Here is a 19,847-nt window from a genome sequence, read left to right on the forward strand (position 1 = left end):
GTGACCGGGCAGGCACCACGGTGACCAGCCATTTCTAAGAAACAAAAGGAACAGGAACTGGAACTATTACTATCTGGGCAACTGACAAACTCAAGTATACTGGCTGGGAGAGGGGGCGTCTCCTGCTACAGGTGGGGAGCTAGAAGCCAGTCCCCCCCCAACAACCCAGTTCTTGAGCTTCCTAAGAGGAGCTCTGGGGCATAGTTTAAAATACAGCTTTCATTTTAGTTTCTGGTACTGGGAGTGGAGCTCAGGGCCTGTTGCTTGCCAGGAAGGTGCTGCGCCTCTGAGCTGCATCCGGGGCCAAAACCATAGTGTTGAAAGTCTCAGTCTGACCTCGCTGTTTCACAGGTAAGGACGTCCAGCTCGGTGCAGCCACTGGCTGGCCTGCAGACCAGGCTGACATTGCCCAGGGCCTTCCCCACTGCTCAGGAAAGTGACTCCCCCTCCCCTTAGCCTCCAGGCGAGGCCCCTCCCATCTGTCCCTTTGATGCCATCTTTCCTCTTCCTGGAAATGCTAGCAATTCTCAGGATGCTTTCTGCGCATGCCCATCACTGAGACACTGACCCCTTCACCAGCAGGGACATTGTTGTCTGTTTCCCTTTGTCTCCATTCTAGAACTTCAATTAGAGCAGCACAGCCAGAAGCCCCTGGGAGGAGAAGAGTGTCGTGTTTGTCTCTGTCCTTAGTGTAGCTCAAAAAGTTTGGTAGCGAACGTTGGAAATAAAACTATCTCAAAGTCAGAAAAATCTGTACCAGACCCCACTCGGGCCTTTTTAAGGTTAGTTGATATTGTCCTACCTACTTCATTCCTGCCTTCTCGGCCCTAAAATAAGGAACTTGAATTTTAGTGTCATCAAGAACTCTTTTCTTTTGAAAATACCACAGTGCTGTTTTCCTGTGCTCCATGAAATACACCCTGAAGGTGCTAGGCAGGAACTCAAATTATTTTTTAAAATGTATTAATTTCATGAAATGCTGCATGTTGATGTGTTTTTTCTTCCACACGTATATTTGATCATCTCACCCTCCCTTTCACTGTCCTTATGCCTTCTTGCCCCTTCCCCGTTCCCCTTCCTAGAGCAATAGTCCCCCTCATGCCTTCATAGCATTCTTTAGAAACTCCGCGTGTGAAGGAAAACACGCAGCGCACATTTCTGTGTCTGGCTCATTCCCCTGAACCTGGTGATCTCCAGCTGCATCCATTTTTCTGGCAAATGGCGTGGTTTTGTTGTTCTTCACCCCTGAACAATACTCATGTTGTGTAAACGCCACGTTTGCTTTGTCCATGCATCTGCAGGTGGACACCTAATCTTGGCTGAGCCTCTGTACGCAGAATCACCTACAGTACAGTGACTGTCATTTCAGTTGCTGGGCCATATGGAAGGTCTCTTTTTAGTTCTTTGGGGAAACTTTATACGGATTTCCATGGCACCTGTACTAATTCACGTTCTCACCAGAATTGCGGAAGGTTTCTTTCCCCACACACATCACCCCCAACATTTATTGTTTTCTGCATCCTTGATGACAGCAATTCCAAGTGGGGCGAGATGGAATCTCAGTATAGTTTCAATCTTCATTTCTCTAGTGACTGAAAGTATTTGCCCACATATTTATCATATGAACACTTTATCATATATGTATTGGTCAGTTGTACATCTTTTTTTTTTTTTGCTCCGAATGCCTTCAGGGCAGGCTTGGCTGGCTTGAGTTGTGGGGATCGAACCACAGCAACCTGAGCCTGACTGCTTTGTTGAAGCAGCCATTTAAAGAACTGAGCTAAGGGGTAGGCCCCCAGTTGTACATCTTGAGAAGTGTTCATTCAACTCACCTACCCATTGATTGAGCTATTTGATTTTTTTGATGTTTTTATATCTCTTTGTATATTCTAGATAATCCTCCTTCAGGACAGAATCTGTGAAGATCCTCTCCCATTCTGCCCACTGCCTCCTGGCTCTGCAGTTGCTTCCCTTGTTATTTTAAATTTGAGGTGGCATCTTTGTTGAAGGTGCTCCTCATTCTTGTTCTCTGCAGGCAGCCTTTACCCTATTGTCCTGTTCAGTTCTCTGCAGGCAGCCCTTGCTTGGGCCTGTGGTGTCACGTGCTTCCCCGTGCTTTCTTCTAGCAATTTAAATATTTCAGATTTTGCACTTAGGACCTAAATATATGGCACAAATCTCTTTTGGATTGTTTTTGGAAAGGGTAAAAGGATCTAGTTTTAACCTTCTACAAATGCATAGCCAGGTTCCCAGGGCCATTTGTTTATTTTTGTTGTTGCTGGGGTTTGTTTTCATTTTGGTGTTTTTGTTTCATAATGCGGAGCCGAACTTGGGACCTTGTGCTTACGAGGCAGGCACTTATGCCACTAAGTTAGATGCAAGGCCCTCCAGCACCATTTATTAAAAAGGTAATCTCTTTTCCAATGTATATTTTTCACTCGTTGTCCAGAATTAAATGCTGTCGCATGGGTTGGCTTCTTTGCCCTCTATTCTCCTGGTGCATGTGTCTATTTGAGCCAGTGCCCTGCTATGCTGTCACTCTGGCTTTGCAGTATTAATTGAAGTCTGGTATTGTGACACATCCAACCTTGGTTTTTGGGCTTGGGATCGCTCTAGTTATTGAGTCCTTTGTGTCCCCATATGCATTGTAAGATTATTTTTTTCTAATTCTGTGAAAATTGTCATTTCAGACTTTTGTGGGGGTTACACTGGCTTTGTAGATTACTTTTGGTGTTGTGGCCATTTCAACAATACTAATACCGCCTATGCATAAGCGTGGGCTGCTTTTCAATCTTCTAGTGTCTTCTCGAATTGTTTTTCTTCACTGCTCTGTAATTTTTACTGTAGAGGTCTTTCACTTTCTTGGGGTAATTTCTAGTTTTCATTTTTCTTTGGTTCTATAGAGAATGGCACTGTTTTACTGATTTTTTTCTTAGCTATTGATGTACAGAAAAGCTATTGGGTGTTTTGTTTTGTTTTTTATTCTGTTTTGTTGGTACCAGGGACCAAACTCAGGACCTTATGCTTCCCAGACAGGCATTTATGCCCCTAAGCTATTGGATTTTTTTGTTTTTTGTTTTTGTTTTTTTGCAGTACGGGAGATTGAAGTCAGGACCCTGCACTTGCCAGGCGCGCACTTATTCTACTGAGCTATCTTCCCAGCCCCCAGCTATTGGATTTTTAATGTTGACGTTGTACCCTATAGAACTTGAATTAATTATATACATATGTATAAAGTGAAATATACATATAATTGAATATATAAGTATTAATCAGTGTAATTTCGCTCATAATTGCTTGATAAATGTCTTTTCCCCATTTAATGTTAGACATTATAATTAAGCATATATGAATGTTACTTTTCAACATGTCAGTGATTAGGAGGAGAGCTTAGGTATCATACTGCATAAGATGAAATCTTCATTCTCCCCTTAATTAGTGAGGTGACTATAGGTAATATATTTAAGTTCCTCATCCCTTCCTTTCTTCATTCAACTAGTATGACGTTTAATAAAAACCACAAAACTAAAATGTTTAGTATCATACTGGGCACCTAATAAATGTTTGAAAATATTCATCGGAATTATAAAGCAAATGTAAGAATAGTGCTTGACAGTGTTTTCTATAAATTCTGTGTTTTCTATAAAATTCTTTCTTATGTTTTAGGAGACAAATTCACACAGCAAAACAAGGTAAGAGACATCATTAGAATATATTTGTTATTATTTTCTTTAAAATCAAAGAATTGTAGGTGAGGTGAAGGCTTACGGATGACTTGAAAAACTATGCCATAGGAGCTGGTCATAATTAATAATTTATGATTATAAGCCAAAAAAATGAAACATGTAGCAATTGGCACTGCTGAAAAAGCAACAAATTTAATTTCTGACTTTTTTTTTTTCTTTGCAGACCCCTATACCACCACCCAGGTAAGACATTTAAAATCATGTAGCTTTTTCTTTTTATTCAGATAAATGATGTGTCACAGCAATCGCAAAGGAGAAATATAAACACTTGACTGTGAGAAAATGAGTTGACCAATACCAAGCCTTCATTTGTCCATTTAGTCATTCATTCATATTTTATTAAATATACCCTCACTCATTTTATATTCTTTACTTATTTATGTATTCATTTACTTGAAGAGAGGCATGAGAAAGATTTACTAGAGATAGACATAGAACACATGCGAGAGAGGAGTGGGGGGTGCTCAAAGAAATGAAGTGCTTCATTCTCTGTATGAAAAAAGAAAACAAAATTTCCCAAAATAATAAAAGTGGCAATAGTTAATACACCATTTGTCACTGTCTTCAGAGTAGTTACTCAGAATTGAAAATGTGGCCAAAAAAAAAAAAAAAAAAAAAATTCTCTCTAACAAAGAAGAAACAAACTTAATAGTACAAAACTTTCCTTTCAATGAGCTAAGAGAAACTAGTATTATAAAAGTAATAAATCAGCATGTGCATTAAAATATTTGAAACAAATAAGAAATTTAGGAAGTAATTTGAATTACTCCCTGTTCCTGTTCATCTAGCTTCCATTTTGCTCTTATTCGCTGTATGCATGCATATAAATATATGTGTAGAGTTTCTCAAATAAGAGAAACCATGTGACATTTAAGCTTTGTGTCTCACTTATTTCACTTTCAATGTTATATTCTCAAGGCGCGTCCATTTACCTGTGGATTCCCCAAGTTTATCTTCCTTTATGCAGAACAGTCCTCCTTTGTGTGTAACCACCACACTGACTTCAACCATTCAGCCACTGATAGACATACATGCTGTTTCCAAGGTCTGGCTATTATAAACTGTGCCGCTACAATCTTGGGTGTGCATGGATCCCATCCCTGTAAGATGATAATTTTAACTTCTTGTTAAACAAAATTTCTATTTTTAGTTTTTTGAGGATTTCCATAGTGGTTGTACTAGTTTACATTCCCACCAGCAATTCCTTCTTGTTTCTCTCCATTCTTCTACCAAAGAAATCTGCCAGCGCTTTGATGGATATACACTTACACTCAGATTCAAGAGCCACTCAGCAGAGAGCCAGTGGCTATGTACGAGACTTACCATATATAAATATATGCTCATCTGAGCACATGCATTTATGTGCCATCCACGCATAAGGCCGCATAATACTCCACTCCACATAGACATGGACATCAAAGCAGCAGAAAGCTGCGGAGGCTCTCAGCGTGCAGCCACGTTCACCACGGGCCTGAGCCCTGTGGCTGCCTCTGCCAGCCCTTTGTACAGCTCTGTAACTCAGTTCCTCAGTCCTGTCTCTTCCTTCCCTTGGAAGCGTCTCCAGCCAAGTGCAGCCCTTTCCTCGCCACACCCTCAGCATCTACCACAACACCACACGTGCTTTCTGAATGAATAAGCAAACCAAACTGCTGAATGACTTTGTGAATTGGTCTTCATTTACTTCTAAACAGTTCCACATTTCCTTGGGGACCTTTAAAAGTTCAATTCTTTCAGCCTGTGATAAAAAGAAGTTTGCTGTCCTCTTCCCCAGCCTCCAGAAACTCACTTTGGTGGCATATTGAAACGTAAATGACACCCTGTAGAAAAGTACATCACCCTCCAGAAAACAGCACCAAACCAGAGAGCAGGGCTGCAGGGAGTTTGCTTAACATTTGCTAGAAGAACAAATATGCTAACACTTGAGGCTGCCTCAAACAGCTCAGGCTGCCTTGTCAACCACTGAGCATCTCACAACCCAGATTTGGGACAGGGAGGGCCGGGCAGGGGGAATGCATTCAAGGGGTGAAAAGCCAGCTGTGTCACCAACCTACTCAAACCCTCCCGGGACTCTTCATGCAGGCCTCCTCCCACCCTCCCGAAGAAGTACCAGCCCTTGCCCCCTGCACCACCGGAGAACCACACACCTGCCCTACAGCGGCCCACCTTCCCAGAAGCCCAGAGGGGGCCCAGGTGAGACACATGACCTTGCTACTGTGCAGTGCCCAGGAAGAGCTACTGGGTGGCCTGTGGGAGGGTGACAGAGTCACCTCCTAAGGAAGAAGCTTCCCCGGGGAGAAGGGTGGGGAGAGCTCCCCTTGGGCAAGGAAGACCAACCATGCCTGTGAGGAAGATAGTTTTAGAAACCTATGGCTTTCTACTTCCTAGAAAATACAGCTTTGTAAGAAAGTGAGCTCTTGACAGAATTGCTCCTTTGAGGCCTGGGTTAGTTACTGAAGAAACTGTTCCATGCCAGGAGGAAAGCAGAACATTATATGTAAAGACCAGAAAGAGGTTCCCACTACTCCAGGACCAATCCAGGGGGCAGTTTTCTTCCACTCTGGCTGGAAAAATACAGCCTGACCTGAAAAGCCTTCTATTAAAAATATTATTGCCTTTTTGACAAATAAATATTGCAAAACCAGCCCTCTGGCACTAAGGGTTTCCATGGGAATTGGATTCCCAGTCCCAATGTACAGGCTGTTTGGCAGCTGATACTAATGACAAAATGTGACTAGCTCAAGTTCGTAGTGTTCCCCCCTAGATAGTTCGAATTACCAAAATTGTCCTTTGGAATTCAGAGCAAAGGGTGGCATTTCTTTCTTACTCTGCACTAGAAGAACAAGGCTTTCTGGCTGCACGTACAGGCAGGTTGAGGTACAAGTGGGACTGAGTTGGGACATGTTTCTCAGGAGTGCAGAAATTCAGGGTCTCAGGCCCACTTTGAGCTGTATGGGAGTCCTATGTATTACTGGTTTTGATGCAAGGGCTCATTCCATGGTGTCAAATGCCTTCTAAGTCTCACTCCTAATTGTCTGGGAAACGTCTCCTCGCACCTGCCCATCCTTCAAAGTCCCAATAGCAGCTTTTCCAAGTCACTCCCTCATCCTCCCTCCTGTGGAGGGTGCTCTCTCCATCTGTCATTTCACAGAGCACAGCCCCCAGCAAGGAGGACAAGTCCTCAAGGTGGACACACTGTCCTGCTTCAAACTTAGGCTCTCTTTCATTGGGGGCCGGGGCGACTTTGCCCTTTCTCCTCCCTAAGCGACAGGTAGCAATGTCTGGAGAGAATCTGGGTTGTGACAACCTGGGGGAGGGCTGCTCCTGGCATCTACTGAGTAACATCTTCAGAGCCTGGGTTACAGACCCGCAAATTTCCTGCATGGAAGGGAAGGAAGTGCATCAGCAGGTCCGCCAAGTCCTGCGCCAGTGTTGCCTGGGGCCAAGGCTTTTCTCATCGGTAAAGGATGATCTTGACACCTACCACCTACCTATTGCATTGGTTACTGTGAAAATTAAATAATTCTCCTAACATGCTAGCAGCACAAATTTATAACGAATGTTTCTTGCACACTTAGGGACTTGAGCTCTTTCTGTTCGAGCTTTTCCCAACTCCACATAGTATGCCCACATTCTGATCTGACTCTCACACCCCAAAGGGGCTCACATGGCATCTGTGTTCCCTGCACAGTGCCTGATGCACTTGTGGGTATCTGTGAGCGTGAGCGTGAGCGTGCCTGTCCGTCTGCAGCGTCTGAAGGCACCTAACCATAGAAGGAGGCATCCAAGCTGCTGTACTCTGATTTCCATTTCAAAGAGTGAGGCACTGAAACAAAGGGACATTAGTACATGTGCCATCAGAATTGGAAATACCAAGTGTTCTTTTCAGAAAACTTTTGATCAAATAGTTTGATATGTGAAAAACTGGTCTACCTGCAAAGGAGGAAATAGAAAATAGGACTAATAAGATACCAAAGGTGATGAAGTTGTTAGGATCAAAATAAGTGTATCTACTTTCTACTTCCTCATGTGTGAAAAGGCCAGGACCCTGGGGCTGGGTAGAACAGGGCTGAATCCCACTTGAGCCACTTCCAGATGTATAATTTCAGAAAGTTCCTTGACAACTCCAAATCCTGCTGCTGCATTGTCCCTATTACTTTTCTTTCATTGCTGGAACAAAATACCCAACACCATAATTAAGGAAAGAAAGGCTTGTTTAGCTCACAATTTGTGGAGGTTTCAGTCCATTCTCAGCTGACTCCAAGGCAGATGGGCACATGGCAGAGGGCAGCAGTACAAGGCAGAGAAAACAGCAAAGCAGCAAGAGCAGGAAGGGAAGGGGAGCAGCTGTGGCAACAAAAAGCAAGCCTCCCTCTCTTCCTTATATTGCATGAAGGGCATCCGCACCAGGGCAGGTGTAGCTCTTGCACCCATAGTCTCAACATTGGATCATGAATTAAACACAGACTCGAGAAGCCCATCCCATGACTGCAGAAGGCTTTGGAGGGACAACTAGACACAAGCCGTAACTTGCGTCTATTGGAATGGCGCTCTGCATTTTATGGCTCCCCACATGGACGTCATTGCAGCCAGGGCTAGGAACCCAGAGGAACCAGGTTCTAGGAGAAGCCCCTCTCAGAAGCACATTCCACATCTTATCTGCTTGCGCCCAGGTATCCAGCCTCCCTTATTGCGCTTCCTCAGCCCGCCAGCAGTCCCTCTGCTGCTAGATTCCACAAGTTCACTGAGAGGCTGGCTTCATGATGCTGGTCTCTTTAGAAACTGTGGTTTTGTACCTTAGTGTCCTTGTAGTTCTAGTTGATGATTTTCATCTTGAGGGGTGTGATGGGAATTGAGATGCACTTTTTCACTGCAAAGCCCTCTAGAGATATCACATTTCATCTTATGAACTCCATCCAGGGCTCTGTGAAGTGTGGCTTCTCCAAGGCCTAACACGGTAATGTGCCCAGCCCAGCAGAAGGCCTGTAGGCACTCAGTAAACATCATTTCCTTACCTTCAAATCTCTAAAGTTACTCAGGTGAGATTAGGTAACTCAGTGAGGTTAGGTAACTCAGAGAGGTAGGTAACGTAAAGTCACAAGATTGGCATGAGTAAAAAGCCCACAGAGTCCTCCAGGAGACACTGGGAGGCCACGAGGAGTGGGAGAATGGGGGAGTTTCCCTGTAGCAAGAGAGCTGTGTCTTCAAATGCATTGTTAGCAAGGAGCACTTGGGTGGTCGGACAGCTTTACTGATGACCCCGGTCACATGCAAATAGCTATGTGCAGACTGTGAAAACAGACCATCCACAATCTGAGCTTCTGCAGCAGCCCCCACAACCACACACACACACACACACACACACACACCCCGCTAGCACTGCTTTGTATAGTGTATGAACGGCACCCTGAGGAAGATGCAATTTCCATCTGGCCCTCAAGGGCTTCCGGGACCCCAAGAGTTGCAACCCTGGACAACTGCCGCTCACCCCGGACGGCGGCTGTGGCCCCACTGTCTTTCAGACCCATTTGTCTCCACTGGCCAGGAATTCTTTTGCTTAATTAAAGCTAAGTTTTAGCTTCACAAGATAACTGTGGAATCAAGGCAGATCAGTTAAGGGAAACTTCGTTTTAGATAACTGATCGACAACTCAGAACTAGGAGAGAACTTGAAAGTCTCGAGCGCACTACTTGTGTGCTCGCAACAATCTGTGCACTGTGATGACTGCTACGATCTCCACGGACTTAATATTTATTTTTCCTGGCTCACTTGTTTCTCAGTGAAGTAAGTGCACTTTAAAGAAATGCAACAGTGGAAGTTTCAGGCCCTAACTTTTAACCTGGGGACATTTCTCACGGCTAAAGGGAGAGATAAGGTAGATATACAGCTACTTTCTCTTAATTCAATGAGAAGAAAGATTTGTACTCATAGTTTGGACAGGATATCCTGTCTGCATCTTGTACTATAGATAACCACTACGAAGACAACAATGTACTAATTATTGAAACTGTCCTACTAATCAGCTTTGAAACTGTCTCATTGCTGTTTGTTTCTCAGTAAAATAAATAACAAAATAGGAAAAAAATTTAAAAAATAAAGGGAGAAATACATAAAGGTTAGATTGGTTTTGGGAGGCACTGGTCACAACGAAGAGACCCTCCTTGACATACTCTGAGAGGGAATTAAAAGGGGACTAACTTTGCAGCTGCTGTAATACCACGGCCAAGTACAATCAACCTGAATTATCAGAGTAGCGAACCTTTTCTGAGCGCTGACTGTGCGTGGGCCCCAGCCCGAAGCCTGCTGTCTGCACTGACGCATTTGGTCCCACAATTCTCTGTGAAGAAAGCAGTATTAATCTCCCCACTTTACTGAGGAAAACACAGAAATAGAATCCCTTATGCCACAGCAGCTCCTTTATACTTCAATAAATACAATGCCCCAAGGACTGCAGTTCAGCCAAAATATAAATAAAGTACCTCGGTGAAAAACACTCAAACCCCCTTTGCCTAACTCTGGGCTTACCTGTGCAACCAGGAATGCTGGTGTCCCACCGGCTCAAGAAATCTCAGCTGCAAAAATGTATACTCTGATGATTGCGAAGCAAAAAGAAGCTCCTATAGATGTGAAAAAAAACATGGCTCCTTCAATGAGAGACAGTATAGTTGATTGAGATGTACAAATTCACATTTGTACCTGGGAATACAGATCTCAAGGTGTGAACTTAATTATAACTACAGTTTGCAGGATTCTGAGATTGGGAGAAAGTGGGTAGAGGGCTGAGAAGATCACTGTCTCGGTTCTTGCAGCTGTAGGGTATCTGTAATTATCTCAGAGTAAAAAGCATAATCTGGAAGGAAATTGTGGGTTGAGGGCTGCTGCCTGTGAGAGTTGTGACCTCATCCCAAACAGCTTTCAGGGGTATTTTTTACTAGCATGTTCAACAGTTCTCTTTGTTACTCTCTGGATTTGTCCAGTTTATACATGTAAAAACTCCGCTGCTAGAGAGCATGGAACTTACTAAGGGAGACAAAGCTCACAGATTTAAAGCATTTAAACTTAGTCAAAAATTAAAATATACACAAAGAAGGCCCACGTTTATAGTAAACAGTAGACACCGGAAGTTCATACCCAGCACCTGTTATGCAGAGATGGAAAATGGGATGAGTGGGCGTGTCTCCTTGGCCACCTCTAGCAGGTGGACGAAGCGCACAGTGGGCTGCAGAGGGAAGGACCCAGAATCAGATGCTGGATTCCTCACCAGGTCTATATGGAAGGACTTGATGCAGCCTCTGGGATTCTGTCCTAAAGTTCAGTTTGCTCACGTGATGGATTCCAAAGCGTAGGTAGGCTCTTAAAGGCTCTAGTGCTGACCTAGAGAGTACGTTGCTGTACATAAATTCTAAACAGAAAGATAATCACTGCTTATTCTACTACAAGTGTGAACTAATTCAGCTGAGCTAGGTTAAGGAATCTTGGGGTTAGATTTCCTTAAAAACTCAGCCAGATCAACTTAAATACATGAAATGCCTTTATAAATGGAAAAGATTTGATTTTTACATACTCCTAATGCTGACCAGGCAGGCTTAAACCTAGCAAGCAAAACTTTCTTCAACAATTGTTATCAATTGAATAGTATAAATACAAGAAAACTCAACTTCTCTTCCACAGTTCAAACTCTGCAAATAAAATGTATCTTCACTATTATAATTTAAAATTGCAACCCTAAAGTCTACATTTTTAATTGAAGTTATGTCACCTATCAATCAGTAACTCCAATATGCCAGTCTCTTAAGCATTAACAACCCTGAGATTTAACCTCAAAATAATTGACATTTATGGGCATTTGCTCTACTCAGTCCCCTCTCTTCATCTTCTCACTTGCCAGCTAAAAGGGAAGAGAGAGTACAGAGGTGTGTTGTCTGCCTGCTTGGGGCACTCAAAGGAGATTTTCACAGATGAGGTCCCAAGATTAAAGAGCACGTGTGTGAGAGACATCAGCAACAGGAGCAGGCAGTGTGGAGCAGAGCAGAGGAGGGAACCACCTGCATCTTGCTGCATAAGTCTTACACAGGTTGTTCTCTCACCTTTACATTCTTACGTAGTGCTATAACCAGCACCTGTGTTTTGCCTGTGCTAAGTCATGACGACATAACTCTATCCCACTGTTAGCCTATGCTAGAGCAGGAGAGTCACATCCTCAGGTGTCCTTCGACACCCCTGAGTTTTGAAGCAGTCTGAATGGTTTCCTACCTGCTCTGTCCCACACGCTGAGCGCTGAGTTCAAACTTTAGGAATCGTGAACCTCAAGGCATCACTAATTGCTTAGAAATCTGAAACCAGGGCATAGTGATAACGCTGCATGCATGCAGGGTCATCTCGCCTGGTACAGACTCTGAGGGCTCGGGGTCCGCAGCTGTCAGTGGAGGGAGTCTTGACCTCATAGTTTCTTTCTCTGACTTGGCCACGTTCTAACAACAGTGCCTACTGCATGGCTGCTACTTCTAGTTTTATCCCCAGGAACTCTCTAAGATGAACATGCTTGTTGCTATTTTGCAGATTATAAAACAAATGAGGTTTTGAGAAGCTAAGTGACTTGTCAATAGAATGAAAGCCTTGGAATTCCTTGAAACATACCCAGTGCCCACACATCATAGAATTCTGAATCCCTTCCCTTCCGTTTCATGGCCTGCCTCCACCTCCAGATCTCTTTACTTTGATGCCTTCCTGGTGTCCTACAACATGCGACAGCTCCATATTTAAAGCTTTTCACATTTTTTCAAAGCAAGTTGATAACTGGCCTGACTGTGTTAATGAAACTGGACATGGAAAATTAAATGGCAGGGAAAACAATGATGTTCTTTAAGTCCTCCTAAAAGGAGAAGTAAGTATGTTCATTCCCTGCTTATCACCACCTTTTATATTGACTTATAGTTTCCATAGAAAGTTATGAGGAAAAAAATAACCACCTTCCTTTTACAGAACAGTGATAAGTATCACACTGAACTATGGACTGTTAATTTGGCAATGAAAATGTAACCAAAGGTTTATAAGGGCTCAGAATGATTTTATCTTGGTCATTATGACTTGCATTTTATTTAACACCATGTCTCTCTTTTCTTACAGACAAATAAGTTTCAAGGACTTAAGTGAGGTAAGAAGCAGACTTCCCCCCACCCCCCGGGAAACAAAAGGGAAATTTCTAGTTCATTAAGTTAGAATGCATTAAGTGACCACAATACCCAAGATTCTATTGCTTCAAGTACTTCATTATACCTGGTTCCATACTAGCTATGCTCCTAATGTGTTATCACCCTTATTTTAAAGGTGAGAAAACTAAAGCAAAATAAATGACAGTCCAGGTTATAAGCCAAGACCCTCTTCTGCTACCACACTCACACCAGGTTTGTTGGTACAGTGAAATGTGCCCACGTCCATGGGGAAAATGACACCCCACCTCCAGGACATGCAAGTGAAATGCTAGGAACTACATTGTACCATGATATCTGTCCTTCACAAGGAAGACAAGACCACAAAATAGCAGCGAGATGAGATCCAGTGTCACATGAACCTGGGTTTTAAATCTTGCCCTGCTGCACACTAAGTTTTGTGATTTTTGGCAAGTGTCCCCATCCGTCGGATCTCTTTCCTCAGCCATAAAATAGAGGAAAATATATTTCTGTGCATAGTTGTTGTGATAACATCAAAAAATCTCAATAAATGCACAAATGACCAATAGAGGGTCAACGAATGGCATGAAAGGCAGGTGAGACGCAGCTGATCTGAGTTTTTTAGAAGTGTCATGTCCTTAAATTCACAAAGAGGAACTTCCTTAGAAGAGGGTAACAATGGGAGGTTTCCATCCAACAACATATGTGGCCTCACCTCACACCACTGGGCTGCTAACGCTGTTAGTTCTTGCTCTCTTGTTTGACTTACGCCCTTATGTTTAGAGCATAGAATCTGTTCTTTTTTCCTTCCTTCCTTCCTTCCTTCCTTCCTTCCTTCCTTCCTTCCTATCTTTCCTCCTTCCATTCTTTGTTAGACTATGAGAATGCTAATATCCAAAGTCACATTTTTAGTTTGTCACTCAAACAAGACATTTATTACATCTCTGTAATCCACAAAATGATAAATCATGTCACAAAAGACAACATGTCATTCCTGGGTGAGAGAGACAGCCCTGGTTCTGTACAGGATGTTCTAGGCTCATGTTCTCCTGAGAGTTGCTGGGGTTCCTCATGCCACCAGGAAAGAGCCAGCTGAGCATGATGCCTTGCTGCTAGAAGAGCCCTTACATCCTGGTGTCTGGGCCCAGGACTCCACCCCTCTCTCCCTATAGGTTGGAGTGATGTGAATCAAGTAGAGATTGGCTACCCCTCAAGCCCATAATGCATTGGTCAGCCTGAGGGGACAGTAGGTCTTGCAGTGACCAACAAGCAAGAGGAAATCGAGGAGGTCCCCCTTAAGCAGCTGGGAGCATGCAGGCCTGTTTGTTTTCTCCATAACTTTAGTTGGTTTCTGCTAGAAATTGGCATCATCATCAAAAGAAAAAGATTTATGAGCAGAACACATCCCTTCTTATCTTTTGCCAAGATGTTCCCCCAAAGCCCAAGTAGAACAGCCAACACCACACTTGTGAGCACCTGAAGTGCTCACTTAATTAACATAGGAAAGTGGATTTGATTCCAGAAGCATACTGCCTGCTCCAATTCAAATTCAACTGGCCCTCCATAGTTTGCAAAGGAAGACAAGACTCACAGTCTCTTTCATCTGCACAAAACCCTAAGAGAAAAATTAAGCCTGGGAGAGGAGGCCAACTGCCAAAGCTACTGCAGCTGGCAGGAGAGAGTGCCGGCCCCTGATATCTATCATCCAGGGCTGCTCCCCACAGACCTGACTCTGCCCCCAACAACTACAGAGGCAGCCTGGGTTAAATAATAAGAAAGCAAGCAAAGAAGGAAGGGAGGAGAAGGAAGAAAGAGAAGGAAGAGAGAGTGAGAGGGAGGAAGAAGGGAGGGGCAGAAAAGATGAAGGAGACAGTACCATCTCACTTGAGTATACTTACTTTCTAATAGCTTAAAAAATTCAAGTAGAAAACCTGGAGAGATTCCACACCACGTTTTATTGCATTGATTTTAAATTCAGAGATCTCAACCAAGAAGTTGGCTGGATGTCAATGAAATAAACCAACTCTCCTCCCTGAGCAGGGCTTCTCTGCACACAGGATTTATGGTTCTGCTTCCCCCGGGCCTGTAACAAGTCCAGGAGCTGCCGCGTCTGACCAAGTGCTGGGAGCCGGCAGACTCTGTGTCCCAGGAAGACTCAGGGGGGAGGCTTCCAAAGCACTCCTTAGAATGCATCCTTAGCCCTTCTGCTGGGCCTGTAGATTTACTCCCTCTCGTTGTCCATAATAAAATGCTTGTCCTCTTCCCTGAACCCTAGTGAATGCCAAGGTCATTAAAACAAAAAGCTCTGTCTTTTGCTAGCTTCAGACAAGATACAAGCTGCTGCTCTGAAAAACTGCTGTGAAAGATTTCTTAACCTAAAAGCATTTGTGAGTCAGGAGAGCAAAACTCAGGGTCAGCTTGGCCTCAACATAATGCTGAGTACGGGCAGATGGTGCCGCCTCATCTGTAAACCAATGACTTTTAACGCTCTTCGGACTTTCAGACCCTTAGAAATTTTGCTGGAAGGTGTGATAAACCTGCCTTACCCCATAAAAAGGCATGTGTATGCAGAAAGAAGAAACATGCTTATTCTAGAACATTTGAAAACCTCGCTCGACAATCCAACAACCTTTTCTATCCCTCAGATCAACAAGTTCATATCAAAATGATGCCTAACATCTTTTCCAGTTGATACCATGTCTGGAAGGGAATTCATAGGATTGCTCACAATTAAATAAACCCTTCTGCAACTACTGTCTCTACTGTAAAACTTTTTGCTTTTTCACGAGTGGAATGTGGTCAAAGATGAAAGTCATTCAATAAACATGTAGATTTTCATAACAAAGGATGATCTGTAATTTACCACTTTTAAGGAAGGAAAGAGAAAGAAAAGTGTTCTGGAGATAAACAGCTATTTCAAAAAGCAATGTAAGTATTATCTGCTCTTTTCCTTAAATAAAATTTTAGAACAAGTATAAAGAAAAATTAATCGCAGCCTTATGATTTAGAACAGAACACTTCTATTGATATTTTATCAAGGACCAGGGAGATGGCTCAGTGGCGCAAGCACCTGCCTCGCAAGTGCAAGGTCCTGAGTTTGATCCATAGTACCAAAAAAAAAAAAAAAAAAATGATCATTCACACACACACACACACACTTAAAACATACCAACATGTAAATATGTCAGGGGTCTTGTTTTTATCCTGAACTTTGTATGTAGCATTGAGGCAACTGATAGTATAGTATTACTCTGCTCTCTACATAAACACCTGTAATGCCATCCGAATATGCCAAGAAGCTGACATAGCATGGAAATTCACAGTTATTGATCTGGGCATGTATACTGTTTCCGATGAGTGATGCTATAAGCAATGATGTGCTGAACATAGACCCTGCCTCAGATTTCAGTTTGGTTCTTAGAAAGGAGTCTGAAGTAAGCAATTACTGCATTAAGAATACAAATATCTCTAAAGGCCCCGGTAACTATAGATATGGTACTTTCTAAGAGGCAAAGTGAGTTACAAGGCTGTTGGGTGACTATAGATTTATCTGTTGCATACAGTGAGTATAAAAGTTTAATTTTATTTAAAATTAAATAAAATTTAATTATCTTGAGTAATAATTTAAAGCCAGATAGATTTTTCAAGAATTGATAACATTTTTTCCCAAACACTACTAACCAAATGCTCCAAAAATATTCATCGTATTCTATTAAATCCTCTATCTCCAGAAGTCATACATTACTTTTCTTCTTATTATTTAATACAGGCCCTGCAAGCAGAAACACGTAAGTTGTTTACAATGGTTTTTTTCTTACTCTAATGCCATTAACACAAAGTCTGTTTTTAGATCCATAGGACTAGTCATTATTTAAGAGGATGTTTTAGAAGTCAAGTATGCACGTGTGTGTGTGTGTGTGTGTGTGTGTGCACGCACACACACACACGCGCATGTGTGAGTATGAAATGATGTGGTCAAGACACATGCAGGGCCTCCTAGTATATTTAAAAGTCCTCCAGTTCTCACAGGGTGATTTAAATCAGAGGCGAATCAGTCTTTGTATTTTAGGGAAGGGTCTACAGGGTGTTCAGGGTCTCAGTAGTAGATCGGACTCGTAGGGATCCGCCTGTTTACAGCCGCCCAAGAGCTGGGATTACAGGCATGCACTACCACGCCATCTCAATTGCCGGCTCAGTGCGTCCCAGGGTGAGGCCAGATGGCAGGCCGGGGGATCAAACCCCCCACCTGTGCCTGCTTGCAGGCGCTTTAATCCACCGAGCTATTCAGTCTCCAAGTGTACAGGAGACTGAATTTGGCCGGCGCTATTCAGTCTCCTTCCTTTAGCCACGGTCACTCCTTGCCACTTTGGAAAGAAATCGCTGCCCCAGTGCCCTCGGGAAGATGGTGGGTGGTGTCTCATCCTCTGACGTCACCCACGCTTGGTGCACAGAGACCCTCACGCACACAGCTGTGCACACTGTGGGTGGCACTGCGGTGGGCATACGTAACTCAGTGCTCACTGCACAGCATGATGCGACCAGTGCCTTTATGCCTACCTTTGAAATAGCGTCCATTCCTTTAAAAGGAAGAAATACACCCAGAAACAAAGGCCCCGCCAATGGTCCAGAATTACAAATAAGCATCCCAGTTCCGCAGAGCCACACTGGGGCAGGGATTCAGAGACCTGCCACCAACTCACGGTGTGATTTTGGTCCAGTTGCACTTCTTGCTTGGGTCTCAGCGCTGTTCTTCCTTGTACGCAGAGGAAGGTCAGCTGAAGAGGGTACTGCCTGGGTTGTGGGTTCCGGTTGGAGGGCTGGAGCCTCATGGGCACTTTTAAATAGTTTGAAAATAGTGAAAAACATGCCCTTTCCCACCGTCTTACTAAGCTGCTGCATCAGGCTTCAGGGGTTATCAGTGCAAAATGTGACACTGCAGCTCAGGAGGGATGGACGCTCTGCGTAGCTGGCGAAGGCATGAAATTATTTTACAGAGTGTGACATTAATAGACCGGTCACTGACTCCAGTCAACCTCAGTACTTAGATCAAGGTTTCCTGTTTGTGATCAACCTTGGGTACAACCCAGAGTCAACCAAAATTCAGCCACCTCAGCCAGTGTCACCTGTACGCTTCCTTGGCTTTATTACTGACCACCTCCACTCAGAGGGCGTTTTATAGGATTTCATACCGAGTATTATTATGCACCCTTTTAATTCTGGACGGTTGGTTAGAATCTTCCTGTGAAGAAAAGGAGATAAAAAGCAGCGACACCAGCAGCCTAGGTAATTACTAAATAACTCCAGCTCGCGAGCTTGGCAGAACTTTTTCAAAACTTGACAATCAAAGGGAAAACATTGAGAAAATATACGCTGGTTGTCACCCTCTGGAAACTTCTCATCTCCATCAGCATTCTGGATGCTTACCTGTCCTGTCGCAGGATGGGCTTGAGGACACGGGTGGAGGGGGCAGGTGGCGACAGCTGTCTCCATCTCTGGCAGCATCCCCGTAGATTAACTCCCTCCTCACCAGGACCCTGGTGTAGAGATCTTTGCCCACTCATGTGGCCACACTGCAGCCCAAAGTGTACTGTTTAAAAAAGAGAATTAAAATAGTAAAAAGAATGGCCATGATACAGGATTTCACTGAACAAAATGATAGGAATTCAACAGTGGTTGTTCTATCCCATACTGTTGTCTTCAAATTAGTTGTTCAGATTTGATGTCTTTACAGCAGTTACATTTTCTTCTGCTGATCTACTTACACATGTATTTCTTGTTCCCTTTCATTGGGATGTAAGTGTCATGTCGGTCTTCTCTACAGACACCATACTCTGGTAGATCTTTGTGCTAGAGGAAACATTCTATAGCAGGTTGATGAGGATAAAGCCAGAAGTCTTTAAAATTCACTGGTGTAAAATATGCCCTACAATGTCTTGCAATGCAGTATTCTGTATTTCTGAGATGGTAAGCACTCAACGCAATTTTTATATCTGTGGAGAGAAGACAACCCCCCCAGAAGCTGGGAGGGTTATAGCATGCATGATCCGTAGTCTTCACTCACCACCGACAGCCTCTTTCTTGATAACCAGAGATTAGTGAGGTGAAATTACCATGGGAGTTGGCCTTTTTATCATCCTCAATCATTTTAGTACTCGACCTGACCAAGTTATGTCATGCTTTTAGCTCCTCATCGCCAGACAAAGCCTGAACCATCTCACACACTGGAAAACCAGAACCCTCAGAAGACTGCACTTCCCATTACCAGGTAAGGACCAGGAATGTGGTAGGTCCCAGCACAGGGTCTGGCCCTGCACTACCCTGGACCATGACTGCCAGGACTTGAGACCAGAGAGTACCTCTGGCCTTTGCTCCTCAAACCTGGCAACCCCGGAAGTCACTGGATGCTGCAGTACTGTCCTTGCTGCAATTTACAAGTGATTGATTTAACCTGAGAGAAGTACGGGGGATTCTGAGAACTGAATGTAAGCTGGATAGGATTTACTGGAATAGACGCTAATCTTGGAGGAGCAGTTGGCTGTTTCTTACTCTCTGCAGCTGATGCCTTCCACACTGAAGCACACAGTCACTTCTGAATACAGATGACCAGGCATGGAAAACGCCATTCTAGGAGTGAATAATTGTCGATCGGGTTATTGTAAAAACTGTCAAGTGAAAGCAGAGGTTGTCGGATGTCTCACTGCATGCAAATCAGTAAAGGATTCCCTAACAGAATCCAGGAGCCCTGATGAGCCCTGTGAGGCCCTGCTCATCCAACTCTGGCCAGTGGCAGGGACCTCGGCGCTGCCACTTCCTGTGACACCCCACCATTGAGGCTCATGCTGCCCCAGCCAGCCCCCACACTTCGCTCACTGCGAGGCACCGCACAGCCCACTGCCCTGCCTGCAACTCTCCCTCTGCTTTTCATTCATCGCCC

General features: G+C 43.8%; 1 protein-coding gene across 1 annotated transcript in view; it reads left to right on the forward strand.

The window, feature by feature from the left end:
* Positions 1-19,847, forward strand: part of Clnk (cytokine dependent hematopoietic cell linker) — a 64,533-nt gene that overhangs the window by 19,039 nt on the left and 25,647 nt on the right. Inside the window, exons 3-6 of the mRNA XM_004624667.2 lie at positions 3,910-3,929; positions 5,826-5,936; positions 7,403-7,470; positions 19,097-19,178. Coding sequence (XP_004624724.1) covers positions 3,910-3,929; positions 5,826-5,936; positions 7,403-7,470; positions 19,097-19,178 — 281 coding nt within the window. The remainder of the gene's footprint in view (positions 1-3,909; positions 3,930-5,825; positions 5,937-7,402; positions 7,471-19,096; positions 19,179-19,847) is intronic.

Source organism: Octodon degus, unplaced genomic scaffold, assembly GCF_000260255.1.
Source record: "Octodon degus isolate 3935 unplaced genomic scaffold, OctDeg1.0 scaffold00006, whole genome shotgun sequence".
Taxonomy (NCBI): Eukaryota; Metazoa; Chordata; class Mammalia; order Rodentia; family Octodontidae; genus Octodon; species Octodon degus.